This window comes from Chiloscyllium punctatum, chromosome 39 (assembly GCF_047496795.1).
Source record: "Chiloscyllium punctatum isolate Juve2018m chromosome 39, sChiPun1.3, whole genome shotgun sequence".
NCBI lineage: Eukaryota > Metazoa > Chordata > Chondrichthyes > Orectolobiformes > Hemiscylliidae > Chiloscyllium > Chiloscyllium punctatum.
The window spans coordinates 57,166,586-57,183,273 of NC_092777.1; the positions used below are offsets into that span (position 1 = coordinate 57,166,586).

The 16,688-nt window shown below is 37.4% G+C and overlaps 1 protein-coding gene across 4 annotated transcripts in view; it reads left to right on the forward strand.

The window, feature by feature from the left end:
* aspscr1 (ASPSCR1 tether for SLC2A4, UBX domain containing) overlaps positions 1–16,688 on the forward strand; it is a 337,421-nt gene that overhangs the window by 312,857 nt on the left and 7,876 nt on the right. For all 4 annotated transcript variants that reach the window (XM_072558780.1, XM_072558778.1, XM_072558776.1 and 1 more), the window contains 2 exons: positions 7,200–7,251; positions 12,619–12,688. In XM_072558780.1, coding sequence (XP_072414881.1) covers positions 7,200–7,251; positions 12,619–12,688 — 122 coding nt within the window. The remainder of the gene's footprint in view (positions 1–7,199; positions 7,252–12,618; positions 12,689–16,688) is intronic.

Sequence of the window (16,688 nt, forward strand, 5' to 3'; positions counted from 1 at the left end):
ATGTTGACATTATTCTGTACCTTTAAAAGATCATGATGTCAATTGAATGGATATCCTTATTAATAAGGAATATAATTGGGTTGACATTGAGTGCTGTGTTCCTCAAATGACATGTTTATTGTATGAAATTATTCTCAATTTGTAGTTGATTCGTATTAACCTCTAAAGCCCTTGGAGGATGCTGTTGCTAAACTCTGAATTGTATTTGAGTTGTGGGTTATTTTTCTGACATTTTCTTGGCAAGGTTTAACAGCATGGGAAGCATGACTTCACTGCTGTTTCATGTGATATATACATATTATGTTCATCACTTGCTCATTAGGATCAATATTCCAGTACAATTTGATTTTGCACAGTTGGTAGGGCATTTCTTACCTGCTCTTGAACAGTGTTTCTGACTCCTCTGTTGGGAATTTGAACTTGCTTATCTAAGATGCTACACTGTTGATTGTTCAAGGTACTGTCTTTTAGAAAAGATGTTAAATTTACATTCTGTCTAATTATTATATTGTTTTCAAGTCATTTGTACTATTTGAAAAACAGCAAGTTCAAGTGTTTTAACAAAAACATTAACCAGTCACACCTAAAACAGTTCAAAGTACGTTAGTGCACCTCCGCAACTCTGGGAGTTTCTGTGGCATTTAGTGCAACATCACACAAAGTAAAATCCTCCTTTCATTTGTCACTCTTTTGCCTCTTCAAGTATTACAAAAGAAAATGAAGATTACAGTCTAAACAGTCAACATTAAAAGTTTTTAATACACCTGTATTCAGAAATTTTCTGTGATGCCTTTTTTGTACAGGATTTGAAGATAAAGCAACACTTGTCATTTAGCACAGCAGTTAAGAGTTTTCATACTTTCTGCGTGGAAAAACAAAAATTTATGACTTAAAACATAAGTTGTTTGGTCTTAGACATGGATCTGGTAGATACATGGTTGTTCTTCAGAAAGTATCTCAATCCCTTACTTGGATATGCAATTGTAAAACTAATTGGCATGACCTGAGATGGAGTAATGGCCTACTCAATGTGCTGTACAATGTACTTCTTCCAGCCATAGCAATACTTGAAACATTTGTGAGCCACATCACTGGAATTATTCTGCTCTGTTTTTGGTATTTTCCTATCACACAAATATAGCCCCCATCTTAAACAAAAACAGTAGACTAAACAGTTTTCCATAGCTGGATAATTATAAACTCATATATGCAAATATGATTTTAATTTCCAAACCTGTCTTGTAAGACAAATTACAGCATTGTTTGCTAAGCAACAAAAAGTGACCTAATACATGATATTTTCAATTAGTGACTGGTGAAAGGGTTTATCATGATATAGCCCTCTTTCTGCTTTGTTTCTTGTGCTAATTTGTGGAAGGATCCAGAGCGCCTAGAACTGTAGAGGTGACATCTGGTAGTTGATAATTTGCAATTTAATGCATTATGTTGCCCATTATTCTTCTTGAAGACCTGCAGCAGTATTTATCCATCACAGTGAAGACATTCTCCCCACCTCCAGAGAGTACTGTGAATTCTGAACTATCTGAATTTAGAAGTATTGAGAGCAAGCTAGTCAATTGATTTTATAGCACAATTGTAAATAATTCTACTCTGGTGGCTAAGGGAACTGATGCAGAAAGTACCCATGGTCTGAGGTACTCTACAAGAGACTGCGTAAACATTGTCCCATATTTCTTGAAGTTGCCAGTGGTGATGTCACTTTTTAGGTACTATATGCAGCTAAGGGTTTAGTGTAGTACATTAATGCTAATATTCTATTAACCTTGGCTTGTTGGTTAAATTTTCATTATAACAGAACTAAGAGATGTTAGTTAGACCATATAGGATATTTGAGTGACAGTGGAGTTAGCTTTAATACTTTTTACTGATTGTCCACATAGAGGCCACTAAAATATGTGACACTGAACCCACCAAGAAATTACAGCACAACTGAAATAATACCAACTGTGTATATTATGCACACTGACAAATTCAAGGATCATGTGATTGGAAGTGGATGTAATCTTGTTCATGTACCATTACGATGGTAGTTATTATAATTTATTCAGGACTCTGCAAGGGCACTTACTTCTCTTTGGGCTTGTCTCCCAGTTTTCCACTCTAGTTACGGTGTAAGTTAAAATCACATCTGTGGCTTTCTTGGAACTGTGGTGATAATGGATCTTCTATGTGAACAATTATTTTTCATGTCTTTACCTGAAAAGTAGAAAATTACTTTGTACTGTTGTGAATACCTTGTTCATGGTTCATGTGTTTTTATCTAAAATTTTTAATTATATGAATTCAAGTTTGACAGAAAATAGCGTAAATGTGTTTGAAGTACAGTACATGGAAATCTATTGCACTTGCATTGGGTCATGGTGCTTGAAGAAGTTAACAGCTAGAAAGTTAAGATCAGAAACAGCAGGCAAACTGGAGACGTGATGTCTACATTGCTTGCTGTAATGACAGTCCAGAGAGATTCCTTTAAGAGTTAAAGTTAGTTAAAAGTACTCCGTGAACTCTGGAAGACTGTAATACTTGTTTATTTCATCAGATCAAAGAAGAGCTTGTAAATGAGGGATACTTACACTAATAGTCAGATTAAGGATAGCTCAGAGCAGTCTATGTTGTCGTGAAACTTAAGGATCTCTGATTTCAACGTATTTGCTTGTTTGTGAGAAGATTAGTTGCATTTTGGAGGCAAGAGAGTGCTGAAAGAGAAGAGGTGGCTCGAGGTAGCATAAGTGCTGCTATTAGCATATTCCAGGCAGTTAAGATGCAGGTGAACTCCGAGGGAATGGTGACTCTGATAGTTCTGTGCAGCTGATATTTGCATGAAAGAAACATAGAAATAATATTTCTTTCATGCAGTTGTGACATACAGTAGCAGCTCGGTGAAGCTAGCTTTTAACAAAAGCTGAAACTGTGCAGGTAATTTGACATGAGCAATCTAAGGAATCTTGGGGAACTTTGCCTATAATCAGCGAGTCAGTCCAAGTCAATGAGGCTTTGAGGACGTTCCAAAGCGATATCTTCAAAATTGAAGAAACATAATCCCTTCTGAAGGAGATGAGGCTTACATGAGATTTGATGAATTGTTATCATTAAATGCAAATAAAATGCTGTCTGTGGGGTACTCTGTCTGCTTACTCATATCCTCAAGAAGGGTTACATTTGAAATGTTGACTTCTCCACCTCCTGATGCGGCCTGGCTTGCTGTGTTTTTCCAGCCTCTTGCCTGTTTATTTTGGATTCCAGTAATTGCAGTTCTTTTGTCTCTACTCTTGTTTCCCTCATGTTAATTCTGCATGTTAGAGTCTAAATTGCATAAAGTAGTGTATATGGTTTTGAATCATTGTCTGTCTTGTTCAGTCTATCTATTTGGTCGTTATTACCTATGTTTGTTTTGCTCCAAGTTTTTTGGTAAAAATTCTTTTGGTGTTTCAATTTAATTTTGGCCTCTTGCCACTTGTTTTCTTACTCTTGGTTCTCCTACATACTATAATCTTTAAAGAATTATGGTTAGTAGAATCAGATTGCACCCATTACCAGCTTGTCTCATATTCTCACACATGGATCATAACAATCCTATTGTCCTTACTCTAGCTTTGTCAAGACGTAAAGAATATATGTTTTGAACTGAGGTTTTATAACATGGTTTTGTTTTATACTATCTCTCTTAGTTCAAGGTAAAATGGACCAATAGAGGTGATCATATGATTTCATACAAATTCTGTCTGATAATAAGTCTTATCTGGTCTGGTTTCCATGGGGCTCACATCAAATCCTGTTGTAACACAAATGCCAGTACCACACCTGGAAATAAAGAAATTAATAGGTGACTTCAGTGTATGGAGCCAGACCAACTCAAAAGTAAAAGCTCCAAAGGGAGGAACAAAAAAACAGCAGCTGCTGAAAGCAATAGAGGGGACAAAGACTGTTCTCTGTTAGGAACCAGATAGAATGTTGGATGGAGGGGCTTATTCTCTGGTCAAGACAATGGAACACAGAGATTTAAGAATACTGAAGATTCACCATGGCATGATCAGGAGTGTTATTGGAGTGGATCTTGCTGCTCGAAGACTGAGGGAAATAACCTTCACTGGACAACAGGTGTTATGGCCTAGTAAATTGGCGAGAAATGAACCTATTAGAAACTACATGCTGAGGAAAGTATGGTGTGATGTCTGAATGCACCATGTGATTTTAGGTTGAGTTAGAAAGATGAGATGGGGGATGTCTTTTGTCTAGGTTTAGTGTATTTTGTTGTCAACTATGTAATGTTTGTCAATTTTAGATATTACAGTAAAAATCTTAAAATATGATATCTTCTATGATCCTTCAAGTTAATTGCTGGGCGTTCAAATCTTTGTTAAAGCTCTTGATCAGTACAAGGATCACAATTTTACTAGGAACTGGTTTAAATTTTTATCAGGCACACTGTTGTTTTAAAATATAGATTTATGTTCTGGTTGTGTATAAAAATGATTGGTCAGTAGCAATGTCATTGGGATAGGTTGAGAAGATGCAAAGTGAACTTTGTTTTATTTTGAAACCACATTTCTCAAAAAAAAATATTAAGGAGGAATTAACATACAAACTGTAGCATGTTTTTTGGATAAAGTTCATGTCATTGTGATTCTTAAAATTTAGAGTGACAGAAGCAATGCCAAGTTGCTTCTGTCATCTGACTCTAAACAATGCTGTGTTATTGATTGGGACAGTAGCTGATGTGCCAGAATTATGCTGTTTTTAGTGTTTCATGCTGTACTGCTTATTGTGCCAAATGGGCAGAAAACAAATCCGTGGGAACGGATTGACAGGAAATACTCTTTGATGAGACGGTTAGCAATCAAGATTCTGATTGCTACCTGTTGATTTGCAGCATTTATGTTGGGACATTTAATGTACTTTGTAATAAAATATTGCTAAATAACTGTAATTTCATAATAAGTTTTATTGCTATATATTAACTAGCACTAGAGAAGGATTTGGACAGTTGCCAGATCCAAAATCAGACTGTGTAAGATAAACGTTTATTAAAAATGTAATAGCAGGATATGATTTAATTTATAATTAATTGTGGCATTTGACTCATTGAAGAAACATGCAAAGAAACAAAGCCTCACCTTCTCCTAATGCCAATCACCACCCCACTCCCTCCTCCCAGAGCAACCCTGGCCCCAGTCATTAATTCTTGTGTTCTTATGATTCAGATTCCAAAGCTTCTGGTAGTGAAAATAACCAACATAGAATAATCTAAACATGCAAGGCAAGAGGAAGTTAAATAATTTGTTATATTTAAGGAGGAAGTTAATGTACACTGTGCTGACACGAATGAATAATTTGTGATTCAGTAGTGAGAATTCTGTGGAATGTTGCCTGTAAGAATGTCGTGAGTTTGACATAACCTGTAACAAAGTTGAAGCCATGGGATTGTTTTTTTTCCTGATGACTATAACAACAGGATTTAGTTTCTGGATTTGAAAAGCAGTAGAACAATCTCAGTGTTCAGTACCTGGTTATAATGAACAGCTTTTCCAAGGTCCCTCTAGATTTGTGTTTTAATTACTGCTGTTGCCATTCCTCCTTCCACTGCACAGTCTGAGATATTATTGACATATTAATAGCTGTGTATTATTCCTTACTTTTTCCTATGTTCCAAGCAAGTAATTACATTTTGAGCTGAGTAACGTGAAGAGGAACCAGCAAATAGGCATTCTAGTGATTCTTTATTTTACATTTAATAGATAAATGCAAAATATTATAGTAAATCCATATGCCTGGGTGCTATGAGTAGGGTACATGGGCCTGATGTGAGCAACCAACGCAATATTTGGTCATGTCTGTTCAGTCTCACCTGGTTATATCATCTTTAAAGTAATATAGGTAGAGGTTGTAAATCTAAAATAATCAGGTTAGTTGAGTAGGTAACATTTATTTGAAAAAGCCTGAGCAATACTCACATTTATATACTGGCTTTTCGTACTGAAATACCTCCAGGTTATTTTACAGGAAACACAGAATATCAACGACTTCAATAAACACATTGTGCAGCTGCTTTCTAACAGCAGATTGACACAATGATTGTGAAATGAATAACAATATTGACCAATGATTTGGTTCTACACTTTTACACTTGTACCGTGTTGAGAGAACGTTGGTCTTTATGCTGGAATTGTACTTGTGACCACTTCAGTGTTTTGGGCACATAATCTGGATTGGTAGTGTTGAGGGAATATTGCCTTGTTTGAGAAATCATCTTTCAGACATCATGTCAAGCCAAAGCACTGCCTTGTCTGTTAAGGTAGATGTGCATCATCTACTGACAGCATTTGAGTAAGAGCAGCAATTTATTGTCACTAAGTCTTGGGCGAATAGTATTATAAATATAACAGTTATTCATTTGTTGTTTGACAGATCTTGTGTACAAATTTGCTTCCCATATGTGCCAATGTGATGCATGTTTTGTTAGTTGTAAAATTTAGAATGTTCTGATGAGGTGCCATTTCGATGCCAGTTTTTTGGGTTTTCCTGATTTAGGTGAAATTTGAATGATTTTCCCTTTGCACTACATATTTGTTTCTGTGTTTGGCTTTGGCTTTGTTTAAATGAAGTAGTGAGTGCTTGTTTGACACCTCATCAGCTCTCCTCACCACTGACAAACAATGGTAGCAGTGTGTACCATCTACAGATTGCTTTGCAGCAACTCACTCAGACCCCTCCCAAACCCACAAACTCGCCCTCCTGTAAGGAAAAGACAGCAGATGCATTGGAGCACACCATCCACAATTGGAACTATACTGCTGTTGCTTTACTGTCATGTTAAAATCTTGGACTTCCCTCCTTTAAAACAGCTCTAAGTGTCCTTACATCCCAAGAACTACAACAGATCAAGAAGGCAACTCAAGATAGGTTAACCTTCTCTTGGGAAATTACAGATGGGCAATGAATGCTGGCCAGTGACACCCACTTTCCATGGACAAACAAAGGAATCACCGCATCTGTTTATTGTGTTTGCTGTGATCTTGTCGTGTGACTGGCAGGTTTTGGTCATGAAAGGGAAAGTCTGTTCAGTATTTGATTTTGCTGCTTCATGGCTGATGCATTGAGTTGGGTTTTAGCTAACTTCAGTGAGAACATAATGACAGCCATCTGTAGAGGTTCATCACTCTTCTTTGTTCTTTTTGCTTCAGGCAAACTTGTTTCCTGCAGCCCTTGTCCACTTTGGCTCTGAAGTCAGAATGGGTGAGTAACATAATCCTACGTATTTTATTTGCTCTATTTAGCATTTCAGAAATTCTACAGCCCCCTCCATATAATGTAAAGTTTCTTCTTGATTTAACCCAATTGTTCTTCTACCTGTTAGCATTTTTAGTTTCAGCAAAAGGTTTACATTCAAAATAATGTATTTTTTTATGTTTATCTGTTCTTTCTGCTATGATCCTACTTGATGATACTGCTGAACAAATCAGGTCACAGAATGAAACCTGGTCACATGTTTCTGTTATTTTAGTTAACATGGTGGTTAGTCACCCTAACTCTAATGACAGGTTTAGGGCTCTCATACACCTGTGGCTCGATCAGTCAATGTAACTTGCAACATCTTCTTAGCAAGTCAGTTTTGGTGATGAATTGTGCATGTCAAACTCTAGTAATGCAGTCCTACAAACTTGGAATAGTTTGAGTCTGCTTTTGTTACTGCATTGCCTTTACAATTAAACAAAATTTTTACTGCCTGATCAGTTCCAGTGGCATGATAGTGAAATCCACCTACTATGACTGTTCAATAGTGTCATTATCCATAAAGAATTTAATCTCTTCTCTCAAGAGATAATTTATCTAGATTGAATCTGTAAGCATGTTGTTTTGAAGGTAACACATCCCCTGCATTAATATCACAAACAGCAACAGAAGTTTTTCCTGGCCTGTTTACCAATATCAATTTGTGATAAGTCTTTGACTTTGGTGACTTTGTAAGTCACTCTGAGTTTTTTGAAAGGTTAAATATTATGCTGTTTAAATCTTTGTCTCATATTATCCTGGCTGGAGAATCAACTTTTGAATTTTCAATTTCTGATCTTATTCTCCAGTTTCCCTAATATTTTCACTTATTATTTATTTCACTACTGTAAGTACATTTTTCTTTAACTATCCTCCTCAAGGATAATTAAGTTTCCTTTTGCTTTGATAAGGACTAGTGAACTTGCTTTTTATGATTTCCTAACGATAGGTTAACAATACTAAAGTTTGTCATTACCAACTAAACTTTGAACTTTGTCCTTTTTATCTGCTCTTGATTTCAATGTCTTTTGAACAGTCTTCATAGAAACTTAGAAACTAGGAGCAGCAGGAGACCATTCAGTCCTTGGAGCCTGTTCCACCTATTTCTTCCTTGAGTATATCCAATGACTTGGCCTCTATGGTAGAAAATTCCATAGATTTATTACCATTTAAGAAGTATTCCTTATCTCAATCCAAAATTGTCGACCTCATATCCTGAGACTGTCTCACCTGGGTCTGGACTCCCCAGCTACGGAAGACAACCTCCCTACATTTAGACTGCCCAGCCCTGTTAGAATTTTATACTTTAAGCAGATCACTCTCATCCTTCTGAGTTCTAATGAATACAGGCCTAAAGTGCTTTTTGACCAACTCTGATATAATGGTTAGTTTCTATTTGATGCTCAAAGCACATGTTGGAAACATGGTTTCAGATAAAAAAATTAAAAGACACCTGTATCAACAATTCAATACCAATTGGAGCGAGATTCCACAGGTACCTCTTGTTCTTTGTAGGCATCCAATTTTGAGTATCTCATCGAGCTCTGTAACATCAGTTAAACATCATTAACAAGAGCCTCTACGTCATTAAGTATTACACCTAAGTAGTTATAGCAGAAATAATTTGAATTCATGGCCTAACTCCATCAATTTCATGACTGATCTTGAAATAGAAAAGTCACAGCAAGAAGGGTCTCTTACCCCCAGTAAGGCTAACATGGGAGTGACACAAATCATCCAGTACTTTATGGAGAAACTGAACTGATGACCTAGCTCTTCAACTCTGCAAGTTGCTAGATTTTTATTCAACTAATAATGAACAAGTGATCTTGATGTGTCATTCGAAACATAATGTCGAGGTGTCAGTTTTGGACTGGGGTGAACAAAGTCAGAAATCACACAACATCAGGTTATAGTCCAACAGGATTATTTGAAATCATAAGCTTTCAGAGCACTGCTCCTTCGACCCTTCACCTGACAAAGTGCTCCAAAAACTTGTGATTTCAATTAAACCTGTTGGACTATAACCTGGTGTTGTGTGACTTCTGACTTTGGGCAAGAAACTGCTTTGTTTCAATGAGAGTAGTATCTGATGAATACACTGCAGCTTATTCTGCAAAATAATATATTTTAATTGCTTGGTGTCAACAGCCAATGTAAGTGTTTTGCTGAGATGTATTTGATCAGAACCCTATATACAATCTTACATAATATCACTACAATTTCCCATGGCTGAGATGAAGGAATAGAACAACAAGGTGACACTGAATCTAATGACAGTTGTGATGCTGTATTTACTGCAAGTAAAAATATTAATTTTTGCCAAGAATAAAATGATCATAGAAATGGAAAACACATTTGTAATTTCTTTCTCGCTATCTATATATTAGATAAAACACCCTTGACTCTGAAGAGCCATTTTGTTCAATGTGTGTAAACTCAGCATATCTACCATATATTCCAGAAGAGATTTGTTTTGATTCTTTATTTTATTTCCATTAATCTAATGATTTAAAGTGTGCCAAACAAACTAAAATCTCTCATGTTTGCTTCCTGATATAAACAGATTTATCTGATCATCACCAAAAGGTTATACTTGATGTGCTTCTTTTGCCTCTGTACCTGACAGTATTAAACTCAGTCAAGGTTCCCACTTGTGATAATTGTCTAATGAGTTGTGCTGGGAAGTGTATAAGTGTGGACTTCAGAAGAATAGGCTTTCAGAGCTTGGTACTTAATGTGTTAAAACTGGCATTATTGTGACGCACTGATTCCTACTTAAAACTCACTTGAACATTTTTGGTCAAATAACCAAGACTGGAATTCAACTTATCCATGCTGGTTTTGGAATGGACTGGGCACCACTGTGCTCACCATCAAACAGATTACCATCCCTGGAATTTTAATAGGAAATGACCATGTACTAGAAAGCTATCACACCTGTGCAACCAATTTCCAGGAGATGATACAGAGGACCCTCTATTATCTGAACGACATGGGTGGGGTATATTTCGTTTGGTCATTTGAATGGTAGCTAATTGAATGTCGGATAACATAGTTTAGCCAAGCATCGGGAGCTTGTGATCTTGTTCGGATAATCTGAAATTCGGATCATCAAATGCCGGAGAATTGAGATTCCTCTGTACAAAACAGAGGGGAGTATAGTTACTGGTTTTCTGTTCTCCTTCACCTTAGACGCCATTTCCAGTTAAGAGGGAACGCTTTTGTCTTCCAGCAGACATGTATTAATGCCAACTGTCAAGCAGGCTACAAGAATGTTTGCAGGCACAGCTCCTCCCATTGATTTGCTGCATGAACTGTCAGGGTTCAGCTCTGCATGTTTCTAAAACCAATGGCTCGTATTGGGCTCATACAATTTACGGGATTGCAGGTGTAACCCCTGATTACAATGAAAGCCAATGAATGTTACAGAATTGTGGAATCCTTCGAATGCAGTTTTGTTCCCTCCAGCACAGCATTAAAAAAATAGTCAGGCCATGGAAATTATCATTTTCTACATCTATTCCTACGTGTTTCCTACTACCTTGTTTGTAGAGTTAGGGGGACCTTTTGATATAATGTGTTCTATTCACATTAAACACAATTCCCAAATGAATATCTGTCCAATAACATTTAAATCCTACAAATTTCTGTGATTCTGCCTTGTAAAGACGATTCGTTCCACTGGTGCCCCTCAATATTGGCATTATAAACAGAAACTTTATTTATTTCAGTGAATTTTGGGCGGTACAGTGATTAGTACTGCTGCCTCACAGCGCCAGAGACCCGGGTTCAATTCCCGCCTCAGGCGACTGACTGTGTGGAGTTTGCACGTTCTCCCCTGTGTCTGCATGGGTTTCTTCCGGGTGCTCCGGTTTCCTCCCACAGTCCAAAAATGTGCAGGTCAGTGATGCTAAATTGCCCGTAGTGTTAGGTGAAGGGGTAACTGTAGGGGAATGGGTCTGGGTGAGTTGCGCTTTGGCAGGTCGGTTTGGGCTTTGGGCGCTTTGGTGCGCTTTGGGCCGAAGGGCCTGTTTCCACACTGTAAGTAATCTAAGTGAATTATGAATCTTCCCCTCAACTGCCCCACATTGTTTAGTTTCTGTGGCAAGTAATTTGCTTTAATTGTGATCTGAGTTTATGACTGCAATCCCCCAAATTAGAAGGCCCTAATATGAGCCAAACATTGTCACAATGTGTAGAACTGACACCTCACCGTCCTGAACTTGCATTGATAAAGGTACCATGTTACAAATATGACAGAGTAAACTGGCTCAGATTGCTCACACTGGGATTGATTGCACAAGGTTCTGTGATATTATTCAGGGAGCCTCCTGGGAATTTTAAAAGCTTCATTCTTGCGATGTGAATGTTGCTGGACGGTCCAGCATTTATTGCCAGTCCCTAGTTGCCCTTGAGAAGATGGTGGTGAGCTGCTTTCTTGAACTGCTGCAGTCCATTTGATGTAGCTAGGGTTTAGGGCAAAGGGCTAGTAAGGAGGGAGTTTCAGGAATTTGACCCAATTACATTGAAAGAATGTCAATGTATTTATTTCTAAGTTGAGATGTTAGTGGCTTGGAAACTGTGGTTTTCCCATGTACCTGTCAACTTTGTCATTCAAAAGGCAGTGACTGTGGGTTTGGAAGGTGCTGTTAGAAGGCATGGAGTATTTTTGCAATCTTGTAGGTTGTACGCGCTGTTGCTACTGAGTAGTGGAGTTACTGAATATTTGCAGATGTGTTGCCAATCACTTTGTCCTGGATGGTATCAAGCTCCTTGAGTGTTGTTGGAGATCAAGGGAAATGGGGAGAATTCCATCACACCTTTGACTTGTACCTTGTATACGATAGACTGGCTTTGAGGAATCAGGTGGTCAGTTATTCACTGCAGGATTCCTAGTCTCTGACCTGTTCTTGTAGTCACAATATTTAAATAGCTAGTTCAGTTCAGTTTGTGGTCAGAAGTAATGCCATGATGTTGATAGTGGGGATTCACTGATGGTAATGCCATTGATGTCAAGGAGTGATGGTTACATTATTTCTTGTCAGAGATAAATGCCAGGCAAATCTTTTAACACTCAACCTTACCCACAAACATTGATTACCTTCTCAAAAATTCAGTTGCTGCATGTGGTTCCTTGTTATGTCTAAGTTGGATTGCTGCATTTCACTACATTTATTGGCTAAAGTGCCAATAAATAATTATAAATTAAATGTACTTGTGACTCCATTTATATAAGCTGTATCCATTTATGTTCTCGTAGCAATATTTTAATATTGCAAAAATTTTAAGTTGTTTCATGTTTTTTGCTTTTTTTATATAAACACTTAGATTGCTACATATGTGAAGAGTTCTTGAAGTCTCCAACCTCTATGTCCCAGGCAGACCTCACCATTACCAGGTTTGTACCTTTTGTACTGCCAAATTTGAACTTAGACTTGTATCCTAACCCATGGATAATTTACATTTGTGTACTTTGCAAAGTAAAATTCACTGAATGTTCCTTTTTTTAATGTACTTGGCTGATCAGATGTTTTGGTCATGCTTTGGTCATGCTTGTCAAGTTATCTTCTTTGCCAACTTGCTGTTTCTTAAAATATTTGAATTAATCATAAAACTAGAGAATATACTGAGTTGAATTTGCCCATGCACATTTTTCTTTCTCACTTATTCTAACGCACTTTTAATACAAACTGTTCCTAATGTTTGCTTGTTCTTTCCTCTTTCTCTCTCCTTCACATCTTCCATATTCCATCTGTATCCTAATTTCTTCTTCATAGTAGAAATGGATGAACTCATGCATCCATTATTAAACACAATGTCATGAGAAGTTACTATCTATCAGACTGTAAGAAACTGTGGATTTTGTTGGTTGTGAAGTGAATATCATTTAACTATTAACTACTGTCAGTAGGTGAACATTATGGCAATAGAAGGTTTAAAAGTTATTAAATATTTTCTCTGAGCCACTATTTTTATAAAATAAGAGCCTTCTTAAATATTCTGTTATAAAACATGAGGAATTATTCCTATGACAAAGTGGATGCCTTGACAAACACCGAATGATGAACTATTATATGTTTCCTTAGGGGTAAATTGAAATGGATTTAACAATAATATTTATTTCCAGGTCTACCATTAGGAACCCATCTATTTTTATGTGTCGTATTCCAAAAGTACTTTGTAAAATATTCAACATGCAGATTGCACCTGCAGCAGGTATACTCAGAATCTGTCATCTGAAATATTTAATTGATCATCAGTGACATCCCAGAACTTTGCATGTTCATTGACATTATTTGGGGAATACTTTGTTGGAATAATTAAATCATCAGAAGTTTAAAATTCCTAATACTATACATATAGTAACTTCTTTTGATTTCCTTATTCGGGTCCACAGTATACCAGTAATTTATTTTTTAACATTAAATATATTTATATCTTTGTTCTTCGTCTTATTACATATGGGGCAGAGGATACACACACTAGTTGGCATCTTTTAATCTGCACAAACTGAAGTTGATTAGATGTAAGGCTAATACTCAAACATGCAGAGTGTTAAAGGTATATTATTACAGTGCACGTAATTGGTTTTTGCAGTGTCTAGGTGTTCAGTTTTATCACTTCAAGGTAAAAGCACAATCAATTCTTTCCAGCTGCGTGATACTTCTAAAAGCAAATACTCATGACCAAAGATAATTTTGTAAGTAATCTTCCTTTCTACAGTTGTCAGTTAATCTTTTAAGTGGAAGAAGCTAAGATTTTTGTTTAAATATGGTTATCTATGATACACTGCTACAATCAAAGAATAGGGAGAATAAACTTTTCCATCTGCACAGATTGAAATTTATTTTATGCAGAATAATTGCAATATTAGAAGGCGTTTATTACAAAAATGCATGTATTTGTTTCTGAAATACCAAGCACATCGTCAAGTGTCATCTTCAAACTTAAATTCAGTAATTAGATTAGATTAGATTACTTACAGTGTGGAAACAGGCCCTTTGGCCCAACAAGTCCACACTGACCCTCCGAAGAGCAACCCACCCAGACCCATTCCCTTACATTTACCCCTTCACCTAACACTATGGGCAATTTAGCATGGGCAATTCACCTAACCTGCACATCTTTGGACTGTGGGAGGAAACTGGAGCATCCGGAGGAAGTGCACGCAGACACTGGGAGAATGTGCAAACTCCACACAGACAGTTGCCTGAGGCTGGAAGTGAACCTGGGTTTCTGGCGCTGTGAGGCAGCAGTGCCAACCACTGAGCCACCATGCCCCCCCCCCCAACTTTCACTAACTGTGGAAAACTGCATTAGGTGCTGTTGATGTCTTTATTACCACTAGATTTGACTTAGGGTGAACTGATCTTATACCTTCTTCCTCCTACCTTTGGTGACTCAATGGTTGGCAGGGACCCGGGTTCGATTCCAGCCTCAGGCGAATATCTGTGTGGAGTTTGCATATTCTCCCTGTGTCTGATTGGGTTTCCTCCAGGTGCTCCAGTTTCTTCTCATAATCCAAGGATGTGCTAGTAAGGTGAATTGGCCATGCTAAATTGTCCATAGTGTTCAGGGATGTGTAGGTTAGGTGCATTAGTCAGGTGTAAATGTGGGTCAGTAGGGTTGGGGAATGGGTTTGGTTGGATACCCTTCGGAGGGTCGGTGTGGACTTGTTGGGCCAAAAGGTCTGTTTCCACACTGTAGGGATTCTATTAAACTTGTGTTAGCAAAACTGTCAGTATCTTAATTTGTTCTAAACCACGATTCACCTCATATTCCTGTGCTTGCAGACCGTAACAAGCTGTACATCAGACAACAGTTTTAAAATGTATAGCTTTGTTTCCACATGCTGAGACCTTTGAGTGTTGGAGTTGGGATATCATGTTGAGGTTGTACAGAACATTGGTGAGTTCTGGTTGCTCTGCTATAGGAAGAATATTATTAAATTGGGGAGGGTACAGAAAAGATTTACCAAGATGTTACCAGGAATGGAAGGTTTGAGTTATAAAGATAGGCTGGAACAATTTTTTACTGGAGTATGGGAGTTTGAGAGGTGACCTTCTAGAGGTTTATAAAATCATGAGAAGCAGAGATAAGTAGAATAGCAAGAGTCTTTTACCTAGGATGGGCAAGTTCAAACTAGGGGGCATATCTTCAGGTGAGAGGAGAAAGATTTTAAAAAGGTAACCATTTTTTTACACAGAGGGGTTTGTGTGTGAACTGAGCTGCCTGAGGAAGTGGTGGATGAATTTACAATTACAATTTAAAAGACATTTGGATAAATACATGAATAGGGAAGGTTTGGTGGGATATGGGCTAAATGCAGGCAAGTGGGACTAGTTTGGTTTGGAATCATGGTCGGCATGGGTTAGACAAAGGGTCTGTTTCCATGCTGAATGACTACATGCTATTGCTTCGCCCTACCTCAGTAGTCTCCTCCAATGCTGCAGTGTTTTGCCAACCTCTGTATTCCTCCAAGCCTGACCTTGTGCGCTTGCCTGATTTTAATTGCTCCACAACTGGCAGTCGTGCTTTCAGCTACCTTTGCTATAGCCTAATTCCATTAAATATCCCCACCGTACCTCTCTACCTGTCTCATTTGCAATGTTCCTTAAAAAAAATCTATCTCCCTGGTTCATCTTCTAATATTCAGTCCTTATTTCTCCTTCTGTGCTTCAGTGTTTTTGTTGATATAGTGCTTTATAAGCCATTTGGGGAGTGTTGTTATGTTAAATGCACTTTATGAATGCAAGTTGTATGCCATAAATTGTCTCTTGGGTATCTTTGTTTTCTTTGAAATATTAAGCCAGTTCTTTCTGAAAAGTATTGAATTTGCTTTAGTTAATTTCACATTATAACTGGCTGTATTTTATATACATACAAAATTCTATACATACTGGCTATATACATACAAAATTCCCATTTTGCACTCTACTAGTTCTTTTGCCAATTACCTTAAATTTGAGTAATATCATTATGGACACTTCTACCACAGAGATCAGTTTATAAAATATTGGGCACCATTAAACTTTGGGATGCTTGCCTGATAGCACAGCGGTAACAGTTTCAACAACAACTTTCTAAAGTAAATTTGGATAATTAAAGAGAGAAAATTGCAGAGTTGAAGAGAAAAAGCAAGGCCGTGGGATTACAACTTTCAAAGAATTGGCATGACCTAATGAATTAAAAGAGCTCCTGTGATTCCTACTCACTTGGCCCTAGTAACACCCATTAATCACTGTTGCATCTGTAAACTCTATGCATCTTCAACGTTTGTTGACACCTGATGATTTTGTCCTTACGGGCTGGTTTGACTAGAAGTGCAGGTCAGAAGTAGGATCGCTGGACTCTAAACATTAACTCTGCTGCTGCCACTCCTGAGTTTCTCCAGGGAT